This window comes from Oryctolagus cuniculus, chromosome 1, assembly GCF_051225735.1.
Source record: "Oryctolagus cuniculus isolate XC-2025 breed Fujian yellow rabbit chromosome 1, ASM5122573v1, whole genome shotgun sequence".
Classification (NCBI taxonomy): domain Eukaryota; kingdom Metazoa; phylum Chordata; class Mammalia; order Lagomorpha; family Leporidae; genus Oryctolagus; species Oryctolagus cuniculus.
This window is the reverse complement of record NC_142867.1, coordinates 48,790,240-48,817,845: the sequence shown is the minus strand read 5'-3', so window position 1 is coordinate 48,817,845 and position 27,606 is coordinate 48,790,240. Positions and strand designations below refer to the sequence as shown.

At 57.7% G+C, this 27,606-nt stretch overlaps 2 protein-coding genes across 9 annotated transcripts in view; one reads left to right on the top strand and one right to left on the bottom strand.

The window, feature by feature from the left end:
* USH1C (USH1 protein network component harmonin) overlaps positions 1–13,676 on the bottom strand; it is a 46,960-nt gene extending 33,284 nt beyond the window's left edge. For 7 of the 8 annotated variants that reach the window (XR_016218458.1, XR_016218465.1, XM_008275111.5 and 4 more), the window contains exons 1-4: positions 13,512–13,666; positions 3,216–3,283; positions 771–914; positions 497–635 (exon numbers count right to left, since the gene is read on the bottom strand). Coding sequence is in view for 6 of the 8 variants with exons in the window: in XM_008275111.5 (XP_008273333.3) it covers positions 497–635; positions 771–914; positions 3,216–3,283; positions 13,512–13,547 (387 nt within the window). In the remaining 2 variants the exon portion in view is untranslated. Of the gene's footprint in view, positions 1–496; positions 636–770; positions 915–3,215; positions 3,284–13,511 lie in introns of all 8 variants that reach the window. The other variant, XM_008275113.5, reaches the window with a different exon arrangement.
* Positions 13,677–16,009: 2,333 nt separating this feature from the next.
* OTOG (otogelin) overlaps positions 16,010–27,606 on the top strand; it is a 96,403-nt gene continuing 84,806 nt past the window's right edge. Inside the window, exons 1-14 of the mRNA XM_089305399.1 lie at positions 16,010–16,464; positions 16,738–16,912; positions 17,067–17,130; positions 19,745–19,820; positions 20,666–20,758; positions 20,871–21,025; positions 22,836–22,954; positions 23,668–23,873; positions 24,533–24,663; positions 24,919–25,025; positions 25,416–25,525; positions 25,880–26,008; positions 27,186–27,294; positions 27,535–27,581. Of these exons, the coding sequence (XP_089161525.1) occupies positions 16,368–16,464; positions 16,738–16,912; positions 17,067–17,130; positions 19,745–19,820; positions 20,666–20,758; positions 20,871–21,025; positions 22,836–22,954; positions 23,668–23,873; positions 24,533–24,663; positions 24,919–25,025; positions 25,416–25,525; positions 25,880–26,008; positions 27,186–27,294; positions 27,535–27,581 (1,618 nt within the window). The 5' untranslated portion in view covers positions 16,010–16,367. The remainder of the gene's footprint in view (positions 16,465–16,737; positions 16,913–17,066; positions 17,131–19,744; positions 19,821–20,665; positions 20,759–20,870; positions 21,026–22,835; positions 22,955–23,667; positions 23,874–24,532; positions 24,664–24,918; positions 25,026–25,415; positions 25,526–25,879; positions 26,009–27,185; positions 27,295–27,534; positions 27,582–27,606) is intronic.

The following is a 27,606-nucleotide window of genomic DNA, read 5'->3' as shown; positions in this document are numbered from 1 at the left end:
TGATTTATTCTTCATACAACCTAAGGAGCCACTAGCTAGGACATGTATTATCATCGCCCCATTTTACAGATGCAGAAACTGAGGCACAGGGTCGAGTCATGTCGCCAAAGTCACATGGCTGAAGGAATTAGCAAAGACAACGGTTTGGAGCTGGGGGTCCAGCTGGAGTCTAGGCTCTTAAGCACCCTACTGATTTCTTTTTCCCTGCTTGTACAAGACAACAAGTCCAAAGCTTCGGGTGCTGGGGCTTAACGATGCCCCCTTCTGGAAGTCGGGCAAGTAGAGGAAGCCCAGCAACAGCCCAGTTCCCAGCCTGACAAGAAAACAAGCACCTGCCTGCTCCCTCATCTCTATGGATCTGCTAACGCCAGCAGGGGGCGTCCTTCTCTCCCAAAGGCTCAGAAAAACGGGTGGGCACGGAGTGCCACAGCCTAGCAGATGAGTGCAGGGGAGACAGGAAGTCTGAGTGCCCCACCTCCGGGTTCTGCTCACTCACCTGGAGCCCGACGCTGTCCGCCTGGCCGCCTTTGATGAGGTGGGAGATGAAGAGCCCACAGCCAAACTCAAGGCCACCGCGCACGCTGAGGCCGAGGCCTTCGGGGTGCAGACGGTCCAGACGCACCTCCTTCAGCTTCCTGCATGGCAGAGAGGCCAGTGATGGCACAGCCCAGCCCCCACTGCCCACCTGCGAAAGCCTCTGTCCTTCCAAAGTGGCCTCTCCTCCCACCCCACCCCCACCCCCACCTCGCGCCCCGCGGCACCCTGGGCACCTGGAGCGCCGGGGGGTCAGCTGATCGTACTCCACTTGGTGCTTCAGTGGGATCAGGGGCCGGATGGCATCGAAGAGTGGCAGGCGGCTGGGCTCGTTGATGACCAGCTTGAGGTCTCCCACCAGCACGGCCACATCCATGGCCCTGTGGACAGACACGGAGATGCCTGCAACCTGGCCCCTGCCATGACCTCTGGGGACTGGGGACTCCCGGAGGAGGCTGGCCTGGCCTGGAGTGGAGGAGGACGCTCCTGAAAATCCCAGGGCCCCTAACTCTGGCCCAGGAACTTTAGAAGAGCTTTGTTCTCTCACATAAACAGCACAAGGAAACCAGCGAGCTAGGGATTGTGAACCCATTTTGCAGATGCAATGGGGCCAGGATTTCACTTTCAGCTCTGCCAAGTTCTCAAGTTCAGGGTCTTTCTAGCCAGGAAACATCTATGGACATAGAGGACCTCGCTCATGGCTCTGTCCCTCACTTGTGCTCTGCTGCTAAACTCTATAGATTCTGTCCTGACAACGCCTCTCACCCACCTCCTCCTCCACGCCCCTTGCCCCAGGCCCCCGATGTCTCCAGCCACCTACTGACATGCTCACTCTTATCTAATCTTTCCCAAGTGTAAGTCACTCCCCTTCTCAAAGCCCTTCCCAGCTCCCTACTGCCCAGAGGACAAAACCCACTCTTTGGCAGGCTCCTCTATGTCTTGTCTCCATGAAATATCTGTGCTTTCCATGTGCTCCAAGCCCCATCCTCCTAGATCACTTATGCCCCATTCACCCTGCACGTCCACGCCACTGGGCCTTTGCTGAGCTGAACTGCAAAGCCCTTCCCTGAAATTCCACCTGTCAAAAGCCACCTTATCCGGGTCGGTGCTGTGGCGTAGTAGGCTATGCTGCCACTTGTGGTGCCGGCATCCCATATGGATGCCAGTTCTAGAACTGGATGCTCCTCTTCCGATCCAGCTCCCTGCTTAGGGTCTGGGAAAGCAGTAGAGGATGTGCTTGGGCCCCTGCACCCACGTGGGAGACCCGGAAGAAGCTCCTGGCTCCTGGCTTCGGATCGGCCCACCTCCAGGCATTGTGGCCACTAGGAAGTGAACCAGTGGATAGAAGACCTCTCTCTCTCTCTCTCTCTCTCTCTCTCTCTCTCTCTCTCTCTCTTCTTCAGTCTGTAACTCTTCCTCTCAAATAAATAAATAAATAAATAAAATCTTAAAAAAAAATAAAATATCCTACAAAGTCTCGCTCGAGCCTTCCTGGTTCTTCTGGCTGCAGTTGTTGGGCATTATGGGCCAAGCTGCTACTTGTAACGCCAGCGTCCCATATCAGAGCACTGGCTTGAGGACTGGCTGCTCCGCTTCCCTCCAGCTCCCGGTTAATGCCCTGGGGAACGCAGCGGATGATGGCCTAGTACTCGAGCCCTGCTACCCATGTGGGAGACCTACATGGAGTCCCCAGGGTTGGGGAGTGAACCAGCAGATGGACAATCTGTCTCTATCTCTCTGTCACTCTGCCTTCCTTTTTTTTTTTTTTTTTTTAAAGATTTATTTATTTATTTGAAAGTCAGAGTTACAGAGAGGCAAAGAGAGAGAGAAAGAGAGAGAGGTCTTCCATCCACTGGTTCACTCCCAAGATGGCCTCAACAGCCGGAGCTGAGCTGATCTGAAGCCAGGAGCCAGGAAATTCCTCCAGGTCTCCCACATAGGTGCAGGGGTCCAAGAACCTGGGCCATCCTCTACTGCCCTCCCAGGCCATAGCAGAGAGCTGGATTGGAAGTGGAGCAGCTGTGACTTGAACTGGCATCCATATGGGATGCCAACATTGCAGGCAGCAGCTTTACCTGCTATACCACACAGTGCCAGACCCCATAAAGAATTATTTTAAAAGATGTGAAAACATCTTTCTTCACCCTCCTGCTTTTATGATTTTCATAATAACTCAACAGTTTATGATTTTCATTGTAACTCACAGCAGGGTTACTTGTGTTTGTTCACCTCCCTCCGCTGCACCAGCTCCTCAAGGAGAAAATATGGATCATATTTGTTTCCAGCCTCTGCCTGGTGCCCAGCAAGTGGCGGGAGCTTATAGACGTATGCTGGGTAAATTAACTAGCAAGTGCGTGATCAGAGTCTGGGGCTAGCTGGCACTTCCTGTCCTTGTGCCAACAATCACGCCCTATTCAATCTATCTGGCTACTTGACAGCACTCGGAGGGCACGGACTGGTCTGTCTTGCATCTGCATGTACCCCTAGCCCATAGCACAGAGCCAGGCACTGAGGATCTGTGTGAATAATAGTGGCCGAAGGTGGTGACGGCCATGTCCGTCTGAGTCCCAGTGACACTGAGCGTCTGCTTCCCTGAGCGTCTGTCTCAGCACAGCTCATCCCAGGGCTCCTGGAGCCAGAGGAGCCAGAGTGGCCCGGGCAGCCGGAGCCAGCACACTTACTGGTGGTACATGCGCAGCACGTCGTACAGGTAGTCCTTCTCTGCGTCATTTTCAATCAGAAAATCCACCTGGAAAATCCAAGGGCAAACTCAGAGCACCAGGCCCAGAACTTGCAGGCCCCGGGGACCTCCCCCGGCATCTCAGGGCTGAGGTCATGAGCAAAGGAGGGAAACAGAGGCCAGGCTGCCGCTCTGACCTCAAAACATCGGACCTGCCCGGAGCACCACAGTGTGCACAGCCACAGGAGCACCATGTCACCTCCAGGTGTGGCCAGGTAGAGCTTTGTCCCCACGTGAGGTGACTTGTGCACGCACACACATGCATACTTGTGAAGTCCCACATAACTGTAGCACAACCCGAGGTAGTGCTGTTGCTCCTGTCACAGCCCCCCCGCCGCTCCCGGCTCTGTCACCTGTGCCTGGAAGAAGCCCACTGTCTTACCTGATGGTGGCTGTAATGTCGGATAAATGCCTTCAGAAAGGACTTGGGCCACTCGCTCAGGTAGCACATCCTGCCTGCCAGAAGCACTCGGCCACCAGATTCCCCTGTGACAGCAGTACCTGGGGACTCCACCCTGGCCTGGCCTGGTCTGGCCCAGGCTGGGTTGGCCCTGAGTTCCATCCACTGGTCAGCCTCCCGGCCACTCCCTCCCCTAACCTCAGGGCCCTGCACATCTACCTCAGGGGGAGACTCAGGTTACATCATTTCAACTTGGCTGACGTCAATGGCTGCCACCCCAAGGTCAGGTTCAGGCACTGTTTCATTAGCACCTCAATCCCAGGGGAGCTGGTGAGCCCAGCACCCTGCACTCCACTGCCTGGGACAGCTCAGTGTGAATCTCTGTGTTCTGTGGCCGCAGCTCTCCAGTCTGAGTAACAGGGCAAGGTAGAAGCTGAAGGGGCCGTGCGGCCTCTGACTGACAGCAGGGCAGGATCTGAGCCCTCCCCAGAGAGAGGCTGCAGGCCCCCTTGGGGTTGGTGCTCAGCGTGGGGCCGGAGCAGCTTTGCCTTTTCCTGTGGCTATCTCAAGGGTTTCTGGAAGGCTTGCAATAGTCTGCCTGCTCCAACACAGAGAGGTCATGCTGGGCCCTGCCCATGGGATCTCTGGCCTGAACAAGGGGGTACGGGATGCGGATTTTGGTCCTTATCAGGCCACCTCCCGTTCCCTGAAAACCAGGCTGGGGATCTCAGTGAAGATGAGAATCACCAGTGACCCAGCGGGGCGCCCGACTCACAACCTGGGTTCAGCTGCCACCGAGGTCCACCCCACCTGCTCTCGGAGGGGCGCCCCTGCCTTCTCCCTCCCTCCCTCCCAGCCAGCTGGGAAGATGGGGCGGGCAAGCACCTGCTTGAGTGGATGGTAGACAGGCTCCTGCACACACCACACAGAGCCGAGCTGTGTACGGACACAGCCCGGCCTCGCTCTACACACCGTGCCCAGCCTGGGGGCCCCTCCTGCAGGCAGGCCTGAGCTGGGCTATGATGGGGGAGGCTGAGCAGAGAAAAATGCTAACTCCCCCAGGACCAGTGGCCGGGAGGATTTTAGAGATTAGATCGGGTCACTTGCTTGCTTAGCAGTTTCAGATCGCACCTAAAGTCCAATTCCCACCTCCTTGCCTCCTTACCCAGCCTCTCCCATGGCTCCTCCCAGCTACAGGAACCTCCTTCTATTTCCTCCCATTGGCAAAACTCTTTCCCACCTCAGGGCCTCGGCATACACTGTTCCCTCTGCCTGGAGTACCTCCCCTTTCCCTGCCTGGCTGAGCCCCTTCCCAGAGAGGCCTTCCCTGCCCTCAACCTCAACAGAGCTCCCCTCCCCCCACCCCAACTTTTCCCTTCCGTCATTCCATCAAGTACATTTTGTAATTTAAACTTTGCTTTCTTTGTGAATTGCTTTATCTGTCTCCACCCCCAGATGGAAAAATCTAGGAAGAGAAGGTTGAGGTCTATTTCATTCTAAATTCCTCTCATTTTTTTTCCTACAATTTATTTACTCATTTGAAAGGCAGAGTTACAGAGAGAGAGGAAGAGGCAGAGAGAGAGAGAGAGAGAGAGAGAGGTCTTCCATCCACTGGTTCACTCCCCAAATGGCCACAACAGTGGGAGCTGGGCCAATCTGAAGTCAGGAGCCAGGAGCTTCCTCTGGGTCTCCCACACAGGTGCAGAGGCCCAAGGACTTGGGCCATCTTCTACCACTTTCTGAGGCCATGAGCCAGGACTTGAACCAGTACCCATAAGGGATGCCGGCACTGAGGGCGGTAGCTTTACCTGCTATGCCACAGCACTGGCCCTCTGTTTTTAAATTACTTATGCCTAATACATAATAAGCAGTCAGTCAATAACTATTGAATGAACGGGCCTCCTGCTGCCCACAAGGCTCCGGGGGGCGGGGGGGAGGGAAAAAACTGTGGGGACCCAGGAGAAGGAAGCCTCGCACACATCTGTCTCCCATCGGTGGCCCCAAGAGGTGCTCATGGTTTATTCTGTTGGTTTATCACCCTCGCCCTGTGAGGCTGGGAACCTCTCACCATTCTGCAAATGAGAAGACTGAGGATCAGAGAGTCAGCTAACCAAGAACCCACAGCTAAAAGCAGGGCTAAGCTCTGAACCCAGGGATGCCTTGTTTACTGCACGAGGCCCACCCAGGCCTAGGGCCAAATCACTCCCAACGCGCCGTCAGGCCAAAATGTCAAACTCCATGCTTTCAAATTTTTCCTTATCCCTGATCCCCATCTCTTCCCTCTGTACTTTTAAGAAAACTTTTTTAGTTTGGTTCATAATGAGCAAGAAAACAGAACGCCTATGTTTTTTATGTATGTATGTATGTATGTATGTATGTATTTGAGAGGCAGAGAGGCCTCAGCCGTGTCCTGAAGTCCCCTCAGAAATGCACCGAGCGCCATCGCTCAGCCGAGAGGGGCTGTCCTCGGGGGACGGCATTATTGTGCCTGGGGCGGAGCACTGTGGTGGGAGACAGGGCATTTGCAATATTCGGGTGGAGGATTCTGTCCTTCTGCGTCCTCCGGGCTAAGCACCGGTTACCTGGAGACGGCCTTTGCGGGATTCTGTTCCCGGAAGTGCCAGGCTGCTGGGTCTTGTGGACAGCCCTTGACACTGACCTCTGCCTCCCAGGCCCTGCCCAGAAGCCACATCCTCCCCGTGTCCTTCCAAGGCAACTGCGGGTGTAGCCCTTCAGTCGCATGTGCTTCTCCTGTCACCAGTGAGTTCACTCAAACACCGGTTACCCACCTCTCCAGGGTCCACCCCACGACGTCCCAGGTGGGACTCGGGCGGCAGCTGAGCACGCCCGGGCTCTCCCACACTCTGGAACCTTCCCGTGCTTGCTCAGAACGTCCCTTCTAGCTCCATATCCTACTTGTCTACTTAAAACATGCCCTAGGGGCAGGCATTTGGCCAGGGAGTTAGGATGCTGTTTGGGGGTCGGGGGGGGAACCCCACATCCCGTATCAAAATGTCTGGGTTTGAGTCCCAGCTCCACTCCCAGTTCCAGCTTCCTGCTAACACACATCCTGGGGGGCAGCAGGTGAGGGCTCCAGTAGTTGGATCCCTGCCACCCACATGGCAGACCCAGACTGAACTCTGGGTGTCTGGCTTCAGACTGAACCAGCCCGAGCTGTTGTGGGCATTTGGGAAGCGAACCATAGATGCAAGACTCTCTCTCTCTCAAATAAGAATTACAATAGTCTTTATATGCCACAACAGCTTGGAAAATAGTCTTGGTTTAGATGGAATGCTCTTTCAATGTGAATCTAAATGATCAATAAACAAAACTGGGCGCGTGTTTTTTACACAGGAGATCCTGAACGTGGAGGGGTCTTTCCACACGCAGAAATGTCTCCAAAGAGACTCGGGATTATAGCACTGCTCTGGACTCTGACCACACCCAAGGGGAAGCACACTCACGCCTCACTCCGCAGGCTTCCAGCAAGAAAACGGAGAAAGAAGGAAACGTCTCAGGAAACCTGAATGTGCAGCGACAATCCCATGGCCTCCCAAATTGTGCTTCCTAAACATTCTTTTAAAGGTGTGCAGTATCCTCTCCTCCTGGACTCCCGCCTCGCAACAGTCCAGGGATTGGCTTCAGGGAGACCCTGGCTTTTTTTTTTTTTATTTGTTTTCTTAAGATTTACTTCTTTATTTTAAAAATCAGAGCTACAGAGAAATCGTCCATGTGCTGGTTCACGCCCCAGAAGGCTGCAAAGGCCAGGGCTGGCCAGGCCAAAGCCAGGAGCCAGGAGCTTCTTCTGGGTCTCCCTCCCATTTGAGCCATTCTCCCCTGCTTTTCCCAGGCCATGAGCAGGAAGCTGGACCAGAAGTGGAGCAGCCAGGACATGAACAAGTGTACATATGGGATGCCAACATCATGTGGCTTTACTTACTGTTGCACAATGCAGGCCCTGAGAAGCCCCTGTTTGGAGAGGGCTTTGTACCACTCTCCCAGCACCTTGAGCTCAGGCGCAGAGACAACACCCAGCACACAGTAGGGCATCACCACTGGTTCCCCCCCCACCCCCATGATCTTGGTTTCCCTGCAGTAGCCAGCACCTTGCTGCACACACAGGTGTACTGTGATCAGTGGTGTCTACTGAAAGGCCAATGAACTCACTTTCTCTGTTCTAGAACCTTCTTGGCCTCCATCTTCTTGTCACTGCTCAGCAGGTGTCACTCCCCGGCACTCAGATCTGGGCCAGAGTCTGTTCACTGACTGCACTCCCTGTCTGAGCAGCTCCACACGTGTTCTCGTTGATATCCTAACAACCCCTGAGAGGGGTATCATTAGCTCCACTCCATAGACAAGGAAACAGAGACACCCCCCACCCCCACCAAGAAGCAGCAGAGCTAAGACCACAGTCTGCCTGCTGGTTCCAAGAGCTCTGCTTTCCCCCGAATTACCATATGGTACTTATTTACTGTACATAACTTTTTTGCATGCACTTGTATGATACACATTTATCAATTACCTACTGTGTGCAAGACACCAGTCTTGCTTCTCCAGCTACATTTAGAAAGCTTTTCCTTTTCTTGGATCCCTCTTGATATAGGGACCAGAAACCCCAGGGGAAGCCTCCATCTATTATAAGTAACTGTTGGGGGGGCTCTCTTTATCACACACGCCCCCCCCCTTCCCTGGCCAGCATTAGAGGTCTCTGGCTGTTGCTCAACAGGTACTGTGCTGTCCACCTGTGTGGGTGGAGAGTAAACACATCCACTGTCACCACGTTCAAGCCCAGGGCCATTGGAAACAAAATCTGGAATTGGTTTTGGGACATTCTGTCGCCTATTGCGATATTCCCCGATAGGAACCAGTCCTTCCAGACAGGTGCACTAGGGAACCACACAATCAACACATGCTAAGTACAACTCCACGTGCGCACCCAGCCCAAGAGGGAGAAAGAGAGCAAGCGCACATTAAATAATGCATGTTGTTCCACTGCACCGGCCCTCCTGGGGTTGCTGGGGAGATTAAATGAGTGATGTGTGCAAAACCTTCAGGACAGTGCCCAGGACATTTTAAGGATTCCAAGACATGTGCTGGGTCTTCCCCTTCTGTAGCTCTGGCTTTCTTGGCCCAGGACTCTGATCTGAGAGGCTTGGCTTGGGCTCCCGTGCCCTACAGGGACGCTGGTGCAGCCAGGGGCAGGTGTAGGCAGGAGCTGAGTCAGGGTGAGGAGAAAGGAAGTCGGGGTCTCAGTCCCAGCAGTGCTGTGGACAGTAGGCTGGTCCCTCCACCAGAAGCTGCGGTCCCCGGCTGCACTCTCCCCACAGCCCTGGGCCTTGCCTGGTCTGGCAGGGTGCTGGCTTCCTGTGCTGGCCCAAGGTGTGTTTCCATGCCTGTGGGTTCATGTGCCTGACCCCTTCTCGATTCAGTCCCTTTGCAAAGCTCTCTGGGGTATCCCCTCTGCATGAGCCTACTGTGCACCTGCTGGGAGGGAATACTGGCCATCAGTTGTGGTGGCACCAGACTAGTTTCTCTCCTGGACTCTCCCTTTGAAATTCACCCCAAAGGTCACCTCCTCCTGGTGGAGCCGTCCCTTGAGCTCCCACAAAGTCTGTCATAGCATTCTCTGGGCACACAGTTTCAAGCTGCCCCCATCCCTGCCATGACACCCAACAAGGTGGGCTGGGCTTTCTCTCTTTACCTCCCTGTCTCCCCATGAACCTGTGCATGACCCAAATTCAGGCCTGAGGAGTAAGTGTGGAAGGCAGACCCTTCCCCAGCTGGGTCTGCCTCTCTTTGCGTCTCAGTTTGCTCATCTGTAAAATGGAGACAAAAGCCTCTTTGACAGGATCAAATTCTTCTATGAGAAACTAATAACTGTTTTTATTATTAATTCAATGCATTAACAATTATGAGGAATGCCTGGCAGGTGTCCTAATGGTTTTCAAATACTTCGATTTTTATTTATTATTTGAAAGGTTAGAGAGACAGAGAGACAGACAGAATGGGAAAGATCTGCCATCTGCCATTTCTCTCCCTAAATGTTCACAACAGCTCGGTCTGGACCAGACTGAAGCCAGGAGTCCAGGACTCAATCCAGGTCTCCCACGGGGGTGCCAGAGACCCAACTACTTGAGCCATCACCTGCTGCCTCCCAGGATTAGCAGTGGGTGGAGCGTTGTGATACATTGGGATGTAGGCTTCCCAAGCAGTGGTTTAACTGCTTCATGAAATGCCTTCCCTCTAAGTGTTCTCAGGATACAACGAAGTGGGAATAAATGAATAGGAACCCTATACCCCCAGCAGCTGGCCATGAGCAGCCCAACATAAAAGCTGGTGGGATGGATAGATTCAGCCACAATTCATCACAAGCCTTTGCCTCGTGCATCCCCAGACAGCACTGGGCTGAATGGACTCTTGTTTTACTACCCTCCACCTTTCTTGCTTGTTTTAAATACCGCTTCATTGAAGTATGGTTGACATGTAAACAGGGTACATATTAAATATATACAACTCAATGTGTTTGGGGGTAAATGATGCTTTTGAAACCATCACACCACCAAGGCCACGGACACAGCATGCATCTTCTCCAGACGCTCTCGTCTTGCCTATGGATTGTAGCCCTGGAGCCAGCCTGGCCCCGACAGCATGCCCTCCTTCTCCTGGTTCCCCCACCTCCCTTGCTGCCCCTTCCCCACTGCCTCTCCTCCAACAGCTGGGGTGCCCGGGGCCCTGCCCAGGCTCGTCTAGCCCTCTGCACAATCTCTCCACGTGATCTCCTCAGTTGCAGGGACTCACGTATCATTTATACCCTGGGGACTTGCTGATGTGCACCTGCAGCCCCTACCTCCACCCTGCTCCCCAGTCTCCCACAGCAACCAGCCCTCCCAGCCACTCCCTGCTCCTAGGCCTAAAGGACATCTCAAACCTCAGATGTTCGAAATAGAGTTCTCTCACTCCACCCCCACCAACCTGCTCCTCTTCCCAACGCGAGGACCCAGCCTCAACACCTCTCTCTGCACAGCCAACCCATCAGCCAAGGCAGCCAGTTCCACCTCTAATGTGTCTCCTGCCCCATTCCATCTCACCTGGGCTTGAGGCCTGGACTGCTCAGGAGTCCCCCTGCCACGTTTGATCCTGACAGTCTGTTCTCTACAGAACAGCCAGGGAAACTCTTTAAAATATAGATTGGCCACTCCCTGCTGGAATAAAACCCCAAGTCCTGGCTACGACATGCCAGGGCCCCACCTCCACTTCTCCCCACTCTGTAATCTCTCCGACACACTGTCCTATCTGCCGGCCCTCAACAGGCCAAGCCTATGCTTGTCCCAGGGCCTTGCACTGGCTGCTCTCTCACCTTGGAGTGCTCTCCCACAGATAACCCCACGGCTCTTCCCCTCACTCCTGCCAAGTCTCTGCTCAGATCTCACCTCTTCAGAGAGCCCTCCTGACCACCCTGACTACCAGTCATCCTCCCTCGTCTCCCCCTCATCCCAGTTGGTTTTGTGCACAGCATGTATCACTATTTGGCACAATATTGATATTTATGGCACGCATGAATGAATGGCTAACCGGCAAACCCCCAGAAAGCAGGGGCTCCGTCTGATGTTCTCACGCATTCTACCCCACCCTCAGATGCCCGGCCTCGGGCAGAGTACACCAGAGACGCTCGTAAATGCATGATTGCTGAACACACAAGAAATACTTTTTGAGCCAATGAGTAACCAAGTTCCTGGCACACGCAGGCGCCAAGAGCAGAAGGGGACGTCTTCTGCGACGCTGGTTCTCTGGGTGAGAAAACCTTAGTGTCTGATCAAGTCGCCTCCTTGTGGCCCAAGGCTGCTCCCTGTAGCTGGGCAGGCCTTGGGGAGCCTGCACCAGCAAAGAGGTACAGGCGCCTGCTGCCCACTGGCTAACACAGCAGGCACGGGTAGGGAGCCGTGTGGTTGCAGGACACAGAGCAGCCAGCACCTGCATCCTGGCTTACTCCTTTGCTGTCTTCCCACCTCAGGGCTTGCCCAAAGCCTGAGGCCTCGCTGGTTGTGAGAGTTAACCCTGCTTCTGCCGGTGACAATGGCGGGCATTGGCCGAGGACTCCCCGAGTGCCAAGGACTACTGAAGCTCCCGACACACACGCGGATGTCACTCAGCACACGTGCTCACTTTATTGGCCAAGTATCATCATCCTCATTTCAAGGAGGCACAGACAGGTTAAGTAACGGGCTCACAGTCAAGGTCAAGGCACTTTCCATTGTAACACACTACCTTAAACAGAGTGCTACTCAGGTTACAGACCAAGCCCCGGGGTAAATTCACTCCCTTGAGGGAAGGAAGGGACATCTAGAAGGCCACCTAGAGACAGATGCAAGCTGTAAGTTTCCTCCAACAGAGCTGTGCGTCCCCATCTCTCTCGGTCACGTCACCCTCCCTCCCCACTTCCTGGTGATCCCCAAGCTGGGAGGGGAAGGCTGCTGGCTGCTGCAGTGTGGGAGGCAGCAGGGCACAAAGTCCAGGCCCAGAGGAGCCTGGGCAGGTGGTGACTCCTGCCATGCAGAGGAGCAGGGCGGGGCCCGGGGAAAACTTTCTCCAAAGCAGCAGAAGGTGGAAGGCACCAGAGAACCTGACTTTCCTTGCAGAGGCAGGGGATAGAAATTCAAGCCGGAGTCTCAGCCACGGGAGTGGGAGACTGAGCTCCTGCCCAGTGGGTTGCCCGAAACCTGCACCTGACCAGGGGCCTCCGCGGCCAAAATCTCACCTAGCACGTGCTCCCCTGGACACCTGCCGGCCCCCCACGTCCTGCTGAGCTCCCAGCTATCTACCACCCCAGGGCACAGGGTCCCGGATGCCCAAGGCCTCCACTGGGGTGATTTCTGCCGGGCTGAGCTTCCCCTCAGGGGGTCCAAACCCTGGGCCCCACATCGGTTCCCCGCCCTGGGAAGTTACTAGCGTGAGGTCTGTGGTGCAGACTGGGTGGCCTCAAGCCCTGGTGGACCCCTCACTGGTTGGCTCCCTGGGCTCCCCCAGGGGCTTATCCCTGGCCTTGCCAGCCTGGGCTCTGTCTCTCAGACCTTGGAAGGCTTGGTCTTAAGATACCATCCCTCTGGGAAGACCTGGCCCCTACATAGGGGAGCTCCAGACATGGTTGGCTTCACCCCAGACTCTGAGGCATCCTAAAGGCTGGGGGCCGGGTCTCTGGGTCTCTTTCCAGAGCTCTCTCTGGCCTCAGGGCCTCAGCAGACCCTACACAGTTCTAGAAACACCCTGGGTGGAATCCAGGCGCTTCCAGGGAGGTCTGTGGGGACCCAGGGCCACAGTGCAGCCCCTCTTTGGGGCACAGCCTGGAGGAAGTGGCTGGCCAGATCTGGCATCCCCAGTGCCCCACTTTTTTCCCCTGCAGCCTGGCCAGCACCAGCCCATGCCTTTTCTCAGGCCCTAAGAAATGCCAGTAGGCAGGGGACAAGGGCCGAGAAAGCTCCCATCTCGTGTTTGGAGCTCAAAGAGCAGAGACACACACAGTCTCCTGGTTTTCCCCCGCAGGCTCCCACGGCCCTGAGCTGGGGTGCCAGGGGGGATGCGGATTTGCCCATGGGAGGGGGACCTCGAGAGTGTCTCAGGCCAAGTCTGGAAGGAGTCCTGAGGCCAGGGAGTTCCCAGTCCCCAGAGAGCAGGAGAAAGAACACTCCCAGGAGATCACCCAAGGAGGGCTCTTCACATCCATCTCACTGGGTGTCTGATGGCAACCCTGAGGCCGGCCTAGAAAAGCCCCAGAGGGAGTGTCCCTCCCCTCCCTCTCCAGCTGGGGACTTGGGAGTCCAGGGGCCCCCACACAGCTCTCACCTTGTGCCGGAACTCCCGGGCCACTTTGCGGTCCATGGCTGGGTCGGATCGAGCCGCGTCGCTGCACACCGCACTCCTGCGGGGGCCTGGCAGCCAGGAGCTGGCCTGAGCAGCGACAGTGACCCGCGGAGCCACCCTCGGCGCGAGGGGCGGGGCCCAGGCGCGGCGGGGGCGGGGCCCGGGCGGGGCCTCCGGGAGGCGGGGGACACCTGCTCCTCGTCCCTCCCCCGAGGCCCAGGGAGCAGAAGTGCTCCTGCTTGGGGGTGGAAGCGGGGCTGATTGGTGCTGGCGTTTCTCTGGGGAGGAGTCTCCAACAGGGGTGGTTGAGGAAGGAGGAGCTCATGAAGACGCGGGGGTGGGAGATTTGGGGACTTCCTTGTGGGAGTCTCTTCCCATCGGTGCGGGGAGGGTTATCTTGTCGGTTGCCCCTGGATACGCAAGTCAAGCTCCACACGCCCTCCTGCGACTGTCACTCAGGCGCACCCCTCACCTTCAGCCCACCTGTGGCTTTCGCCAGGCGCTGGGGAAGAAATCTGTCTGATCTGTTCCTTGAAAGCCAGGTGGTCTTACTGTGGCTAGCAGGGGCCTGAACTAGTGCCCCTCCCCAAACCAAAACGGAAAGGCACTAGGCACAGACACAGCCACTGAGCTGCAGGGGCCAGGTAGGGACATCTGATTAATTATGGCTGACCTTTGCCCAGGGTCCAGACCCTCTGGCTCCTTTGATTCAATTCACACTCCTGTGTGTGCTGTTGGGTGCAGAGACCAGGCTGACCCAGGCCCGGGTGCCTGAGAGGAAAGAGGAGACTGGGAATAGATGAGACAAGTGAGTGAATGCAGAGGGGCTTGGTTCAGCTGTGTAGTTTGTGCCTGAACTTGACCCAGTGTGATCCTCTCCCATGGCAGGGGGCGGGGACAGCGCCGTCCCAACTTCATGGGGCCCCTGTGTCCCGCCCCTAATCGCTGATGTGCAAGTAGACTGTTTTCATTTGGGCTAAGTTATTGGGAGACAGACGAGCGAAATTTTCAAGGGTCCAGGGAAGATCACATAAAACCTACTCCCCTCCAACACACTTCTGTGATTCTCTGCATTTCATAAGGCTGCTTATTCCATAGTCCAGCAGAGTGGCAAGTGGTCACCTGCAGAGTGAGGAATGCAGGATTGCTACCCCATCCATGTGTGTGGCCGAAGCTCCCTTCCTGGCCCTGAGAGCAGCTTGGAGTCCTTTCCCAGGACTGCTCTTGGAGACAACCCGCCTTTGCTTATTTCTTAAACCAGTGTGTGTTTTAAGGCTTTATTTATTTATTTCAAAGTCACAGTTACAGAGACACAGAGAGAGATCTTCCATCCGCCGGTTCACTCCCCAGATGTCTGTAACAGTTGGAACTGGGCCAGGCTGAATCCAGGAGCCACCATCTTCATCCTGGTTTCCCAAATGGGTGGAATCATTACTGCAGCAGGGGCTGGACTGGAAGTGTCGCAGCCAGGACACGAACCAGTCTCCATAAGGGATGCCAGCCTCACCCACGCCACAATACCTGCCCCATTATCCAGCGTAATCTTTAAGGCATCATCCTTGGCTCTCTCCTCTTCCTGTCTGTACCTTAAGTGAGGACAGCTATGTGTGTTTCTTTTACCACTCTGGGCCTAGAACAGTGTATAAAACAAAATAGATGCTCAGCAAATTTGTTGAGTGGCTGAATGAATGAATGAATGCGCCCCAAATCCATACCCCTGCCTAGGGATCTGTTGGGCCACTCTCCTCCTCCTTCTCCTTCCTGCCATCATCTCCATAATTATCTGCAAGGCCTCACAGCTAGTTGGCCATCCTTTAGTACTGGCCAAAGTGAAAAGATTCTCAGGCCCGAATTTTTTTTTTTTTTTGGGCAGATAAGAGTTAGTGAGAGAGACAGAGAGAAAGGTCTTCCTTCTGTTGGTTCATTGCCCAAATGGCCGCCACGGGCAGAGCTACACCGATACGAAGCCAGGAGCCAGGTGCCTCCTCCTGGTCTCCCATGCAGGTGCAGGGGCCCAAGCACTTGGGCCATCCTCCACTGCCCTCCTGGGCCACAGCAGAGAGCTGGCCTCGAAGAAGAGCAACTGGAACTAGAACCTGGCGCCCATATGGGATGCCGGCGCTGCAGGCAGAGGCCCCTTGGCCTGTTTTGACACTATTTGCAAGTCCTACCATTCACAAGGGTCAAGTTGTTTTTGTCCAAGAGTGGCTTTGCTGGGAGCAGTAATATGGGGATATGAGGCGCTTCCGACACTGAGTTAGCAGTTTCTGCGCTAGTGCTGGCATTCAGAGGACTGAGGCATGAGTCACTCCCAAGAGGTGCTCAGAACTCGGGGACCCAGGCAGCAGCTGTAGTGGGGAGTGGCGGAAGCACAAGGCTGAAACCCTACAGGCCTGAGTCTCGGCTGTGCTACCGCCCACTGACCACGGGTGGTGTGTCCCAGCCTCAGCAAAGGGAGAGGGCAGCCCCACACTCACAGCGGGGTCTAGGGTGTCTGCTGTCAGGGGCTCCCAGGACCCAGCTCAGGGGAGCTGCAGGCTGCACAGGTAATCTTTTTTGCCCTCCCAGGGGATTTAGGGCTGAGTGTTGTGAACCCAAGAAGGGCAAATCCCGGGCCAAGGCCAAACTTATGGTAATGAGCTGGGCAGTCCTGTGGCTCTAGCTCTGGGAGGAGCCAATCGCCTGGGAGGAGGGGCTAAGGGAGCGCTGGGCCAAGAGAACCCGAGGGTCCGGCAGCCGCCAAGTGGAGGTGTGACTCAACTTAAACCGGGGAGAGGCTCCTCGGGAGCCGGACCCCACACTCCCGCCCGTCCCCTCTGTGCCGGCCCACGAGCCCCGATGGGAGCCCCAGCGCCCACGCTCTGCTTGCTACTCACGTGCGTCTGGCTGCCCGGGACAGAGCCGGCGGGGGAGTCCCTGCAGGTGCAGCGACTTGGTGAGAGGGGGCGGGACGGAGACCGGGGGAGTGGGGCTGGATAGGGTGAAGAACGGGAGGAAAGAAAGTCTGGGAAAGGGGAGGCAGGCGGAAGGAAGGCAGGAGTGGTGGGCCTGGGACTGGAGTGGAGAGCGTCCCAAGCTGGGCGCGGAGGGGGACGGCGGGGGGGGGGGGGGGACTGTCGCAAGGTGAGGAACCAGAGAGGGCTGGAACCCAAGGAGGGGAAGCAGGAGGGAAACCTTGTCAGAAACCTTGTCAGAGCAGGGAGGTGAGAAAGCCTTCGAAGCCGCAGAATTAGAGAGGTGGGGGCAGGGCTGGCCTCAGGCGGGACCGGAGGACCCCACAGAAGGGGGCATAGCTTGAGTAAGTTGTACCCCACCTGCCCCTCCGCAGCCGCCACGCTGCAGGCCCCAGCAGAGCTGCAGCCAGAGTCAGCCGGGGAGCCCAGGTGAGTCGGCGCCTGCTGTGGCTGCCCTGCCCCCAGCGGCACCATCTTTATTCCGGCCTCGGGCACAGGGGAGCCCAGGGGTCTAGGGTGTGGGGTGGGGGTTACACGGTTCCTTTCTGGCTCTCCACCCACGCCAGGCTTGTTTCTCTTCTAGTGGCAGCCACCAGGAGGGGGCCGTCTCCCTAGGGGTCGCGGCAACAGCAGCCATGGGAAGCCAGGTAAGGGGCGGCCTGGGAAAGGCGGGCTTCGCTGGCCTGGGGGCTTGTCTCTGTCTCGGCCTGAGGCCAGCAAAGAACTCTGGAGGCTGGGGCGCCTCCACCGGGAGGAAGTCCAAGGTGTAACTGAAATGGGGACCGGTGTGTCTGAAGTGTGCACGGTTCCCAAACACTTCTATTCCCACTTACCTAACTTTGTGGGGCCCTATAGCCAGCTTTCTTTCTTTCTTTTTTTTTTTTTAAGATGGCTAATCCCCGCAGGTGCAAGGAGGAAGGTGAGGGTTTAGACAGTGGCCTTCTCCTTCCCAAAGCCCGCCACCCTGGGGTAGACCCCTCACCGCTAAGTGGCGTCCCAACAGTGCTGCTCTGGGAGGCCAGGCCGAAACTGGGCCACCTGCAGAGCCCTGAGCTGCCTTCCTGTAGCCCGCTCACCCAGGATCCTGCGCCCTGGGGAGAGGTCTGGCAGTTTTTGTTCTCTCTCCCTTTGCCAAACTCCGTTGATCTCTGACTCAGGTGCCATGGTTCTTTGTTTAGTGCTGGACTGCTTTTGTTCCTTACTGCAGCCCACCTGGGGTCCCCCACAGCGGCTCGAGCCTCAGCTCAGGTGCCGCTGCCCCAGCCCTCGCTCTCGTAGCCTCTTGTGCCAGCAGGTGGTGAGCATCATTTGTAACAGCAAAGCATGAGTCCCCAGCACCTGTTATTTGGGAAGGCCCGAGGTGGGGTGGGGTGGGGGTGGGGGGGACTGGGCCTGCTGCTTCTCTAACATGGATTTTACTTCCCACGTGCCCACTTTCCCGGGGCTCCAAGCTTTAGAATCCCACTCGCATACAGTTTGAGAAAAGCAGTGTGGCTCTTCTTTTTACAGGCAGGGAAATTGAGGTAGGTGGATGACTGCCTCAGCGGGCAGGTGCACCGAGGTCTCCTGGGGAGCTAGGCCCATCCCCCTGCACCAGGAGTGCCCCCACAGGAGTCCAAGAACCCCTTCCCTCCTCGCCGCTCTCCGGGGCAGATTCCCCCCTTTTTCTCTGAGGAGGGGTCACAAGCCGGTGGACCAGGCTTCTCCCATTCCTCCTTTGAGTGATAAGGAGTTAGGATGGTCTTCCTCTAGGGCAACAGGGCAGAGGCCCACAGCCCAGGGCCACAAGAGGGTTCCTGTTTGGGAAGGGAGTAGGCAGGATCCAGACCAGCAACTGGCCAACGTTCACTTCAACCCCTCCCCACCCCCACAGAACTCAGCCATCCCCAGAGAACTGATGGTGTAGACCAGAGGGTCTGTGAACTTGGAAGGGGGAAAAACGTTTTTGCAAATCTCAATTGAATGACATTTAGGCATGCATTCAAATATTACTATAGGTTCTACCCGTAAGATGAGCAGTCTGTCAATCACAGAGGTTTTCCTGGCATCTGCAAGCTACTGCTGTCTCTAGATACTATTTATGCTCATCACTGAGATAGAACCTGCTACTGGGTCTTGTTAATGTGTTCATCAGAGGCACAAATATCCTCAGAATATTCGTTCATGATATGGAGTCTCAGACCACATCTGGAGTGGGGTGGGGTGAGGAGCAGGGGCCCGAGGAGGACAAGGCGTCTGGGCTCCCTGTGGCTGTGGGAGGATGCACTGATTATTTTTCCCATCCCTGCCCCACCTTCTCACTTCCGGTGGCCTCTGGGGGCCCCCTAAGATCGATGGCCGCCCTGCTGGGGGGGCCTGACTCCAAGGGCTGAGCCTGCATTGCTGGGTGAGGACGTGGATAGCTGGCACGTCCTGGGCTATGACTGCCCAGGGAGTCAGATGGACAGACCAGGGGTGGGCAGAGAGCTGGGGTCTGCAACAGGGAGTCAGGGTTCCGAGGAAGATGTGGGGGACAGACGGCCGCAGGGTGGCCCGTGACTTGGTGGCTGTGAATCATTAAGAGCATGGCTCCACGGGGCAGGGACTGTGTCCTGTGCATTGTACCCAGCTGGCAGGTTAGGCCCCCCCGGGCATCTGGCCGGGTGGTGACTGAGCGCCCACGAGGTTCAGGACAGGTTGTGTGTGGAGAGACCAGATGCCCGCAATTCTGTTTGCAGGGCAGGGTTTGCTAGCCGCGTTCTGCCTGCCCACCCGCCTACCCGCCTGCTCCACACACCCTGGCTTTGCAGCTGAGCTCTGGGGACAGAGAGTGGTGAGGTGGGAGGTACGGCTTGCGCTGTTGCTGGGAGAGCCCAGAGGAAGGTTGAGGGTGGCCTGGGGCGAGGGGCTGCTTTTCTGGGCTCCGCCTCAGGTTTGGCCTCCAGACAAGGGGCTTTTGTGCAGGGCTGTGGCGAACACAATGGTTTGCTGGGGAAGGAGGGAGGGGGAGGACAAGGCCAGGAGGGGCAAGGCAGATGTTTAGGCCTTGGGCTCACTGGCTTGCGGCACAGACGCCACCTTGCAGGAAAAATGCCTGGTCCAGAACATTCCCTGTACCTCTCTGGGAGGAGTAGCGGTGGGGTGGCAGTGGTGGCGGGGGCTCCCTCGGTGCAGTGCAGGTGATGAACAGGAAGAGCTGGGACCTCCAGGAGGGCCGCCCAGGAGTCGTCCCGAGGGCAGCCCTTGACCAGGTCCTCCTCCCCCTCCTCCCGTCCCTGAAAGGAAGCTGGAGCCCTGGACTCCTTGGCCATGTCTTCCTGGGAGAGGCGGCTGCATCGCGCCAAGTGCGCTCCGTCTTGTAAGTGGCACCGTCCCAGGGGCCTCCTGGGGCCTCTTCTCCCTGCTCGGAGTCTCTGCTCTCCCCAGCCCTGGCCCCCAGTGCTGCTCTGCGCTCCCTTTCCTGCCCGAGGCGAGCTTCCTGCGGAAGTCCTGTCGTAGGAGCGTGGCCCAGGCCTCCCCCTCCCCCTGCGTGAGGCCAGCGAGGGGTCCACCCTCCGCCTCCCCCGGCTTCAGGGGCCTCTTCAGCCTGTCCACTCTTCTGTAGCCACCCCTCTCCTTTCCTGTGGCCCCGGCCTCCTTCCCCTCACTCACCCTGTGTCTGTGTCCACCCGTGTCCGTGGTCTCCACCCTCCCCTGTCCCGAGTCCTCAGCCTCCCCTAGCACACCACAGCCCCTTCATTCCCCACACCCTGCTGTTTCCTTTCACCTGAGACCATTTGTGCTGCTGTGTCTCCCAGAACTTGCACAAGGTTCTCCCCCCACCCTGCCTTTGGTTGCACTTGGGCCCGCACCCCAGAGCCTGTGGTGTAGTGAGGGAGTGTAGGACATGGAGAGCCCTGGGCAGCCCCTACTCAGCCTGCAGCTCTGGATTCAGCTGGACCTGCTGGGCCTGCCAGCCAGGCTCTGGGCTCAGGGGACTGAGGGCCAGGTGGGCCGGCCTGGGTCCACTGTGCACACTGGAGGCAGAAACTGCAAGACTCTGCCCCACCCCACGCCCTATCTGCCTGGCAGTGGCCTGAAGCAGCCACTCGTACCCCACTCGCACTGGCTGCCTGTGATGGGGGCCGTGGAGAGGGCCCGGTAGGACAGAGGGGCAGCCTTACTGGCCTCTGCTGGGGAGATGCCTCTGTGTCCCCGTGCCAGACATGTTCTCCTGCTTCAACGGGGGCGAGTGTGTGCACCCAGCCTTCTGCGACTGCAGACGCTTCAACGCCACCGGCCCGCGCTGCCAGATGGGTGAGTGTGGGCTTGTCCACCTGGCAGGGGCCGGGATGCAGGGACACGGGGCGGGGCCTCCAGCCGCATCACTGCAGCCACCCAGGGACGCTCACGCTCTCCCCTGCTGCAGTGTACAACGCCGGCCCTGAGCGGGACAGCATCTGCCGGGCGTGGGGGCAGAACCACGTGGAGACATTTGACGGCCTCTACTACTACCTCTCGGGGAAGGGCAGCTACACGCTGGTGGGGCGCCACGAGCCCGAGGGGCAGAGCTTCTCCATCCAGGTGAGCCCTCCACTGCCCTGCCCTGACCCCAGGTCCAGGCCTGGGCTCTGCGTGTCACCGTTAGCAGGGCAGGCACTTGCTGTCCCTATCCACACCCTGGCTCCTGCCCAGGGACCCTGCACTTCTCGAAGGAGCCAAGGGCTCCTCGGGCTGTGCTCACCTGCTTGCTGCCGATTACCCCTGGCTGCTCATTCAGTCACTCGTTCATCCGGTACAAGGATTTATTATGTGCCGACTGTGCTCTTCTCGGCCCGAGGGTTGGCGGATAAGGGGCCCTGAGGCCAGCACCCCAGAGGTGGCCTTTGGCCTTATGGAGCTCGCAGTTTAGTGGAGAAGAAACCCAGTGAATTATTTCAATTGTGATTTGGTGCCAGCAAGGAGAAATGCCAGATGCTAAAAGAGCACGCCACGGAAACCGGCCCTCGTTGATTGGGAAGAGTGGTGATCGGGGAAGGCTTCCTGGAGGGCGTGACAGTTAACTTGGACCTGAAGAAAGAACTGGAGTTAGCTGAGTGACGAGTACAGGGGCGGGGGGGGGGGGATGGGACCATTCTAGGAAAGGGGAACAGTCTGTGGGTGCTCAGGCCTGAGGTAAAGTGGGCAGTGGGGGGCGTGGAGCCACCGCCTCCAGAAGCCTTTCCCCATGGCCTCCCTTCCTGAGCTGACCAGGAGCACCTGTCCGTAGCGGAGGTTGCACATCGTGATGTGTCACCACCTTTCTCCTGCAAACCTCTGCTCTGGCTTGCTTTCCTCTCGCAGGCGTCCGCTTTCCAGGCCAGGGGCCAGGTCTTTTTGAGCGGTGTTTTCAGTATGTGGATTCGTGCTAAACGCATGAGTACGTGGGTGACCTCCCTGTGCCACAAACCGACGGACACACTGACCACATGTGTGGGGTGGGGGACCACCCTCCAGTGCAGGCCGATGCACATGCACCCGGAGGAGAGTCTGGGGTGGGGGGAGCCGCATAAGAATGTCTTACATAGTAATAGGGCTAAGCACTATTTTATAAAACTTATTTATAATTTATTTTGTTTATATATTGTCTGTCTTACTGGGGGTCATGGACAAAGAAGCTTGCAAAACATTTCTTGCCGGCCTGGGGTGTCTGGCAGATCCCACATGGAGCTGTGGGGCTCCAGCCCCTCACCTGTGTGTCGGGGCAGGCTCCTTCCCAGGGAGGGCTTCCAGGAACGGCGGGCAGGCAGGCAGGCAGGCAGGCAGGCAGCGTTAGGCCTCCTCCTCAGGTGCTGGGCATCTGTCCACTCTGCCTTTGAAGGATGGGTGTGTGGCTGTGTGTGCGGGGGTGGTCTTGGCCCTGCCTGCCAGGGGTGTGGGGTGAGATCGCCTGTAGTGTGTGCATGGAGCATGCCGCAGAGTGCATTGTGGAGTGTGTGTGCGTGCGTGTGTGCGTGCGCACACGTGCTGTAGGAGTGTGGGCTGGGTGGGTGTGTCCTTCAGCCTTCACTCAGTGGGATAAGGAGACCAGAAATAGGGGAGCAGCACAAGGGACTGGAAGGAGCCCTGGGAGCTAAGCCACACAGGCCGTGCTTAGGACCAGCTCTGTCACTTCCTTAGCTGTGTATGCGGCTAAGGCACACGTCACCTCCCTGCACATCCACTGCCACCTCTCTGAAATGCCGTCATGGCTCTCGTCCCCCTTTCCCTGTGCTGCTGTGGGAACCGGGGTGTTCACAGAAGAAGGGTGCTTGGCACGCAGGGGTGGGCAGCCAGCCTTGGTGCAAGCGCACAGGCTGGGACATTCCTGCAGGCTGGTGACGGGCACCTGTCACTGGCCTCTGAACCCCCTCAGGTGCACAACGACCCGCAGTGCGGCCCCTCCCCGTACGCCTGCTCCAGATCTGTGAGCCTCTTCCTCGCGGGTGAGCAGGAGATCCGCTTGGCCAAGGAGGTCACCCACGGAGGCATGAGGTATCCCTGACAACGGTGCCCCTCTCCCTGATGCTGGGGGTAGAGCACAGGGGCTCTTCTGCCCTGGTCAAGCCTGGGGAGATTGGCCCTGGGGGATAAACAGCAGTTCCACCATGGGGGCGGAAGCAGACTGGCAGGTGAGCTGGGTGTGCTGGCCGAGCTTCTGCACCCCCAGACCCTGCAGCTTTCCAGTTTACTGATCAACTGGGCTCACTGTTTGTCTTCCACAATTGTATACCAATCATCCCAATTGGATCACTGACCCTGCTTTCTGATGATGTAGCGGCAGTTTGAGTGACAGATACCCCTCTGGGCTGGTGGGCACCGTAGGGATGGGCTTTTTTTTTTTTTTCCCTCCATGTCATTAAGGTGCATTCCATATCTGGGTGCCTGGGTCCAAGTATTGCTTCATTCCTGATTCCGCCTTGCTGCTAATGTGCACCCTGGGATAGCTCAAGTGCTTATGTCCGTGTCAGCCATGTGGGTGGCCTGGATTATACTCCCGATTCCCAGTTTTGGCTTGGCCCCCACTCAGCCATTACTCGCATTTGGGGTGTGAACCAGCTCTGGAGGCGAAAAAATCCCTCTCTTGGGAGTACTTCCAGGCACTTGGGAATTCAGAGGGGAGCTCAGATCACGGGGTAGCTGGTCCCTGGCTGAAGGGTCTGGGCCCTACAGAGATGGCATGGACTCTCTGGAGCTGTGCACCACAGAGTCCAACTGCCACTGGTACTGGAGAGCATGCGCCTGCAGCGCCTGGCGGGCTATGTCCTGGTGCATCAGCGGTCAGCCTTCACGCTCGCCTGGGATGGCGCCTCGGCTGTCTACATCAAGATGAGCCCCGAGTTCCTGGGCTGGACCCACGGCCTGTGTGGGAACAACAATGCTGACCCCCAGGATGACCTGGTGACCAGCTATGGTGAGGCACGGTGTGGGAGCCTCTGACAGGGTTTGGACAGGCTGGGAGAGGCTGGAGGAGATGGGGGGAGCAGAGCTCTGGAGTCACGGTCGCACTGTTAAAGACCCAGTGGTAGGCCAGGGCCCCTTCCAAACCACTGTGACCTGTTGCCTGTTCTGTAAAATGGTCTTAGTGGAAGGAATGATTTAAAGAGTCATTGTAATGAGAGTTCCTACAAGGATGTGTTCAGTTGCAATGTGCACTTTTCCAGGTAGGATTGGCCCTGGGGTGGGTGCAGGGGAGGAAGCCAGGGTCCAGAGAGATCCAGGAGGAGAAAGGGCCTAGCCAGGGCTACAGGTAACTGCGTAGGAGTGAACACATGGAAAGGTGAAGGGCTCAGGGTCTAATCGCATCCCTTGCGACACTCGTGTTGGGGAGGGGCGTTCGCTGTGGCTGGGGAAACAGCCCCAGGGAGGCACAGGAACTTGCTCAGGCTCTCCCTCCTCCGCTCCCCTCCACCTGCACAGTGCCGTCTTCTCTGAAGCCGGCGCAGCTCGAAGGTGACGACCAGACAGCGTTGACAGGAGGCTGGCTGAGCGGGGAGCGCTCATTAGGGCAGGTGCTCAGGAGCCAGGCTCTTGGCTACTGTGCCACCCTGAGCGTGCTGCCATTCCCTGCAGGGAAGCTGACGGACGATGTGGCAGAGTTTGTGCACAGCTGGCAGCAGCAGGCTCCCAACCAGCCCCCAGGCCCCACGACCTCCTCCCCGCCCCGCCCTCCATGCCTGCAGCAGAGCCCGGGAGCCATGCAGGTCAGGACCCCAGGGAAGGTCCCTCACCTCCCAGCCCCTACTCATGCCTGGTTCGCCTCGGTTCCCCGTCCAACTTTAGGAAAGTTACCGTGGGGGCCCAGGATGGCTGCTGCCTGTGGCCCCTTCCCTCTCCTCTCTACCCCTCTCCCCATCTCCCTGGAGCCCAGGTTGGGGACCCCATATGAGGCTGGTGAGCTCTGAGGGCTCTGGTGGCCCTGCCGGTTTCTTAGCCCTCGGTTCTGGCCCTTGCCCCAGGGCGTGTATGAGCGGTGCGAGGCGCTGCTGCGGCCCCCGTTTGACGCTTGCCACGCCTACGTCAGCCCTCTGCCCTTCACGGCCAGCTGTACCAGCGATCTCTGCCAGTGAGTGGGCAGCGGGGCGTGGGTGAGGCGGGAGGGGGCGCTGTGGGGGAACCCATCCCATCCCAGAGTGAGGACTCAGCACGTGAGCCCCCAAGCCTGATGGCCCCAGGTCCCCAGAGAGCGGCTTCCCGAAGCTCTGAAGTTGGTATCTGCCCTGGGTGGGACGGAGTCTCCTCATTCAGCCAGGGGACTGCCCTCTGGTGGCATGGCAAGGCAGTGGCGGTGCTGGGTCTAGAAGCCAGGCTTCCTGTCTCACGTCTAGGGCTCTGCCTCCCTTCCTGGCTCCCTTTCCCAGCTGGGTGTGGAGGAAGGGTGCTGGGAAGCCCTAGCAGCCTCCAAGGATGCTGCTTGGGCCGTGTTCCAATGCGACCCTCAATTTTCCCTGCACAGATCTGTGGGTGATGAAGCCACGTGGTGCCGGGCACTGGCAGAGTATGCCCGGGCGTGTGCCCAGGCGGGCCGGCCCTTGCAGGGCTGGAGGACCCAGCTCCGGCAATGCAGTAGGTGTACACGGGTGGGGGGGGGGGCGGGCAGACAAGCTCTGGCCTGGGGCTGTGGGTGGCATCCTCTGACCCCAGCATCCTGTCCTGCTCAGAATCACTCACGTTGGAGCTATGCTCCCTGAGGTGCCATCCCTAAGTGGCAGATGGCAATGCTGAGGCCGAGTGGGAAGAAGTGGCTTGGGGCCACACAGTGAGGAAGGTGGCTGTCAGAGCCCCCCCAGGCCCTTGCCAATTTCCTGGGTCCTCAGTGCTTGCTTGGGGACCAGCGGTTCAGGAAGATCAGAGCCTGGGCTAGGGGCTGGGTCCTGGTAGAGCTGACAGAACACAAGCTCCACTCCCCCCACCCCCAAGCTGTGCACTGTAAGGAGAAGGAATTTACCTACAACGAGTGCATCGCCTGCTGCCCCGCCTCCTGCCAGCCCCGGGCATCCTGCGTGGACAGCGAGATTGCCTGCGTGGACGGCTGCTACTGCCCCAACGGTATGCTGGGGGTGGGAGTGGGAGCCTGGCAGCGGCTGCTTGGCTGGGCTCATGTGGGTGTGATGAAGCAGGCTACTCGGAGGATGCCTGTTGGTGGAATGAATGAATGAAGTGGCAAACAAGCAGTAGGTGAAGAAATGTACAGGTGGCTGGAGGGAGGAGGGATGGGGCAGAACTGTGGCCTCCGAGAGGCTCTCGGGAGCTCTGGTTTTCTCAGGACAGAGCTTTTTATGGTGCGTGGAGGACAGGGCCTGTGGGCATTCATTTCTGCACAAGGTCCTTCCTCTGCACATACTTCCCCAGCGTCTAACCTTGCAGCACAGCTATGGTGTGCAACTCACTTGGCCGGGTGGAGGGTTGAGATGAAAATATATAGGCCGGAGCCGTGGCTCAATAGGCTAATCCTCCGCCTTGCGGCGCTGGAACACCGGGTTCTAGTCCCGGTCAGGGCGCCGGATTCTGTCCCGGTTGCCCTTCTTCCAGGCCAGCTCTCTGCTGTGGCCAGGGAGTGCAGTGGAGGATGGCCCAAGCGCTTGGGCCCTGCACCCCATGGGAGACCAGGAGAAGCACCTGGCTCCTGCCATCGGATCAGCGCGGTGCGCCAGCCACAGAGCGCTGGCCACGGTGGCCATTGGAGAGTGAACCAACGGCAAAGGAAGACCTTTCTCTCTGTCTCTCTCTCTCACTGTCCACTCTGCCTGTCAAAAAAAAAAAAAAGCTTAAAAAATATATAAAGATACAGGCATTGCCTCTGGGGATCAGAATCTGGTTTCAGGGATCAGGCAGACATAGGACTCTGGTTTAAGGCATGATGTGGTAAAAGTCAGCCTGGGGATTTAGCCGAGAGGAGTCAGTAGGGGGAGAAGTTGTCAGGGAAGGCTTCCTGGAGGAGGTGTATTGCTTAGATACAGAGGTAGGCTTTTGAGAGGCGATGTGGAGAAGCTAGTTAGTGTGCAGTGTGCATGTTGGGGGCGTGGATGGTCGTCCGCGTGAGGGTCTGCAGGTGGGATTATCTGCCTGGCCAGAGCCTGGGTTTTACAGAGGAGAAAGTCTAAAAGATGCTTGGAGGTGGAAGAGCTTGGATGAGGGGATCTTTATCGCTGGCCCCGGGGAGCCGCAGGTGGTTTGTGAACAGGAAGGAGAGATGGAGTTGAGTGGGTACCTGCTGTCACCTTAGGGCTGATCTTTGAGGACGGAGGCTGCGTGGCACCAGCTGAGTGTCCCTGTGAGTTCCATGGCACCCTGCACCCACCTGGCGCCGTGGTGAAGGAAGACTGCAACACCTGGTCTGTGCCCAGTGCGGGGGCGGCGAGGGGTGCCGCTGCCGGGGCTGCCCCTATGCGGCTGGGAGCCCTGATGGTGCAGGGCCACCCGCCCACACTCCGGAATCCCAGGGACCCATTAGGTCCAGTCTGGTGGGGAGATCTCCACCCATTCTAGAGACAGGAACACCGTGGGCCCCACGATCTCCCACACCCAGCTCTGGCCTGGAGGGGTCACCCCTGCCTCCCGGGTCTCCATTTCAGCACGTGCACCGCGGGCAAGTGGGTGTGTAGCACAGCTGTCTGCCCAGGTATGTCTGAGCCCCACTGTGGGTG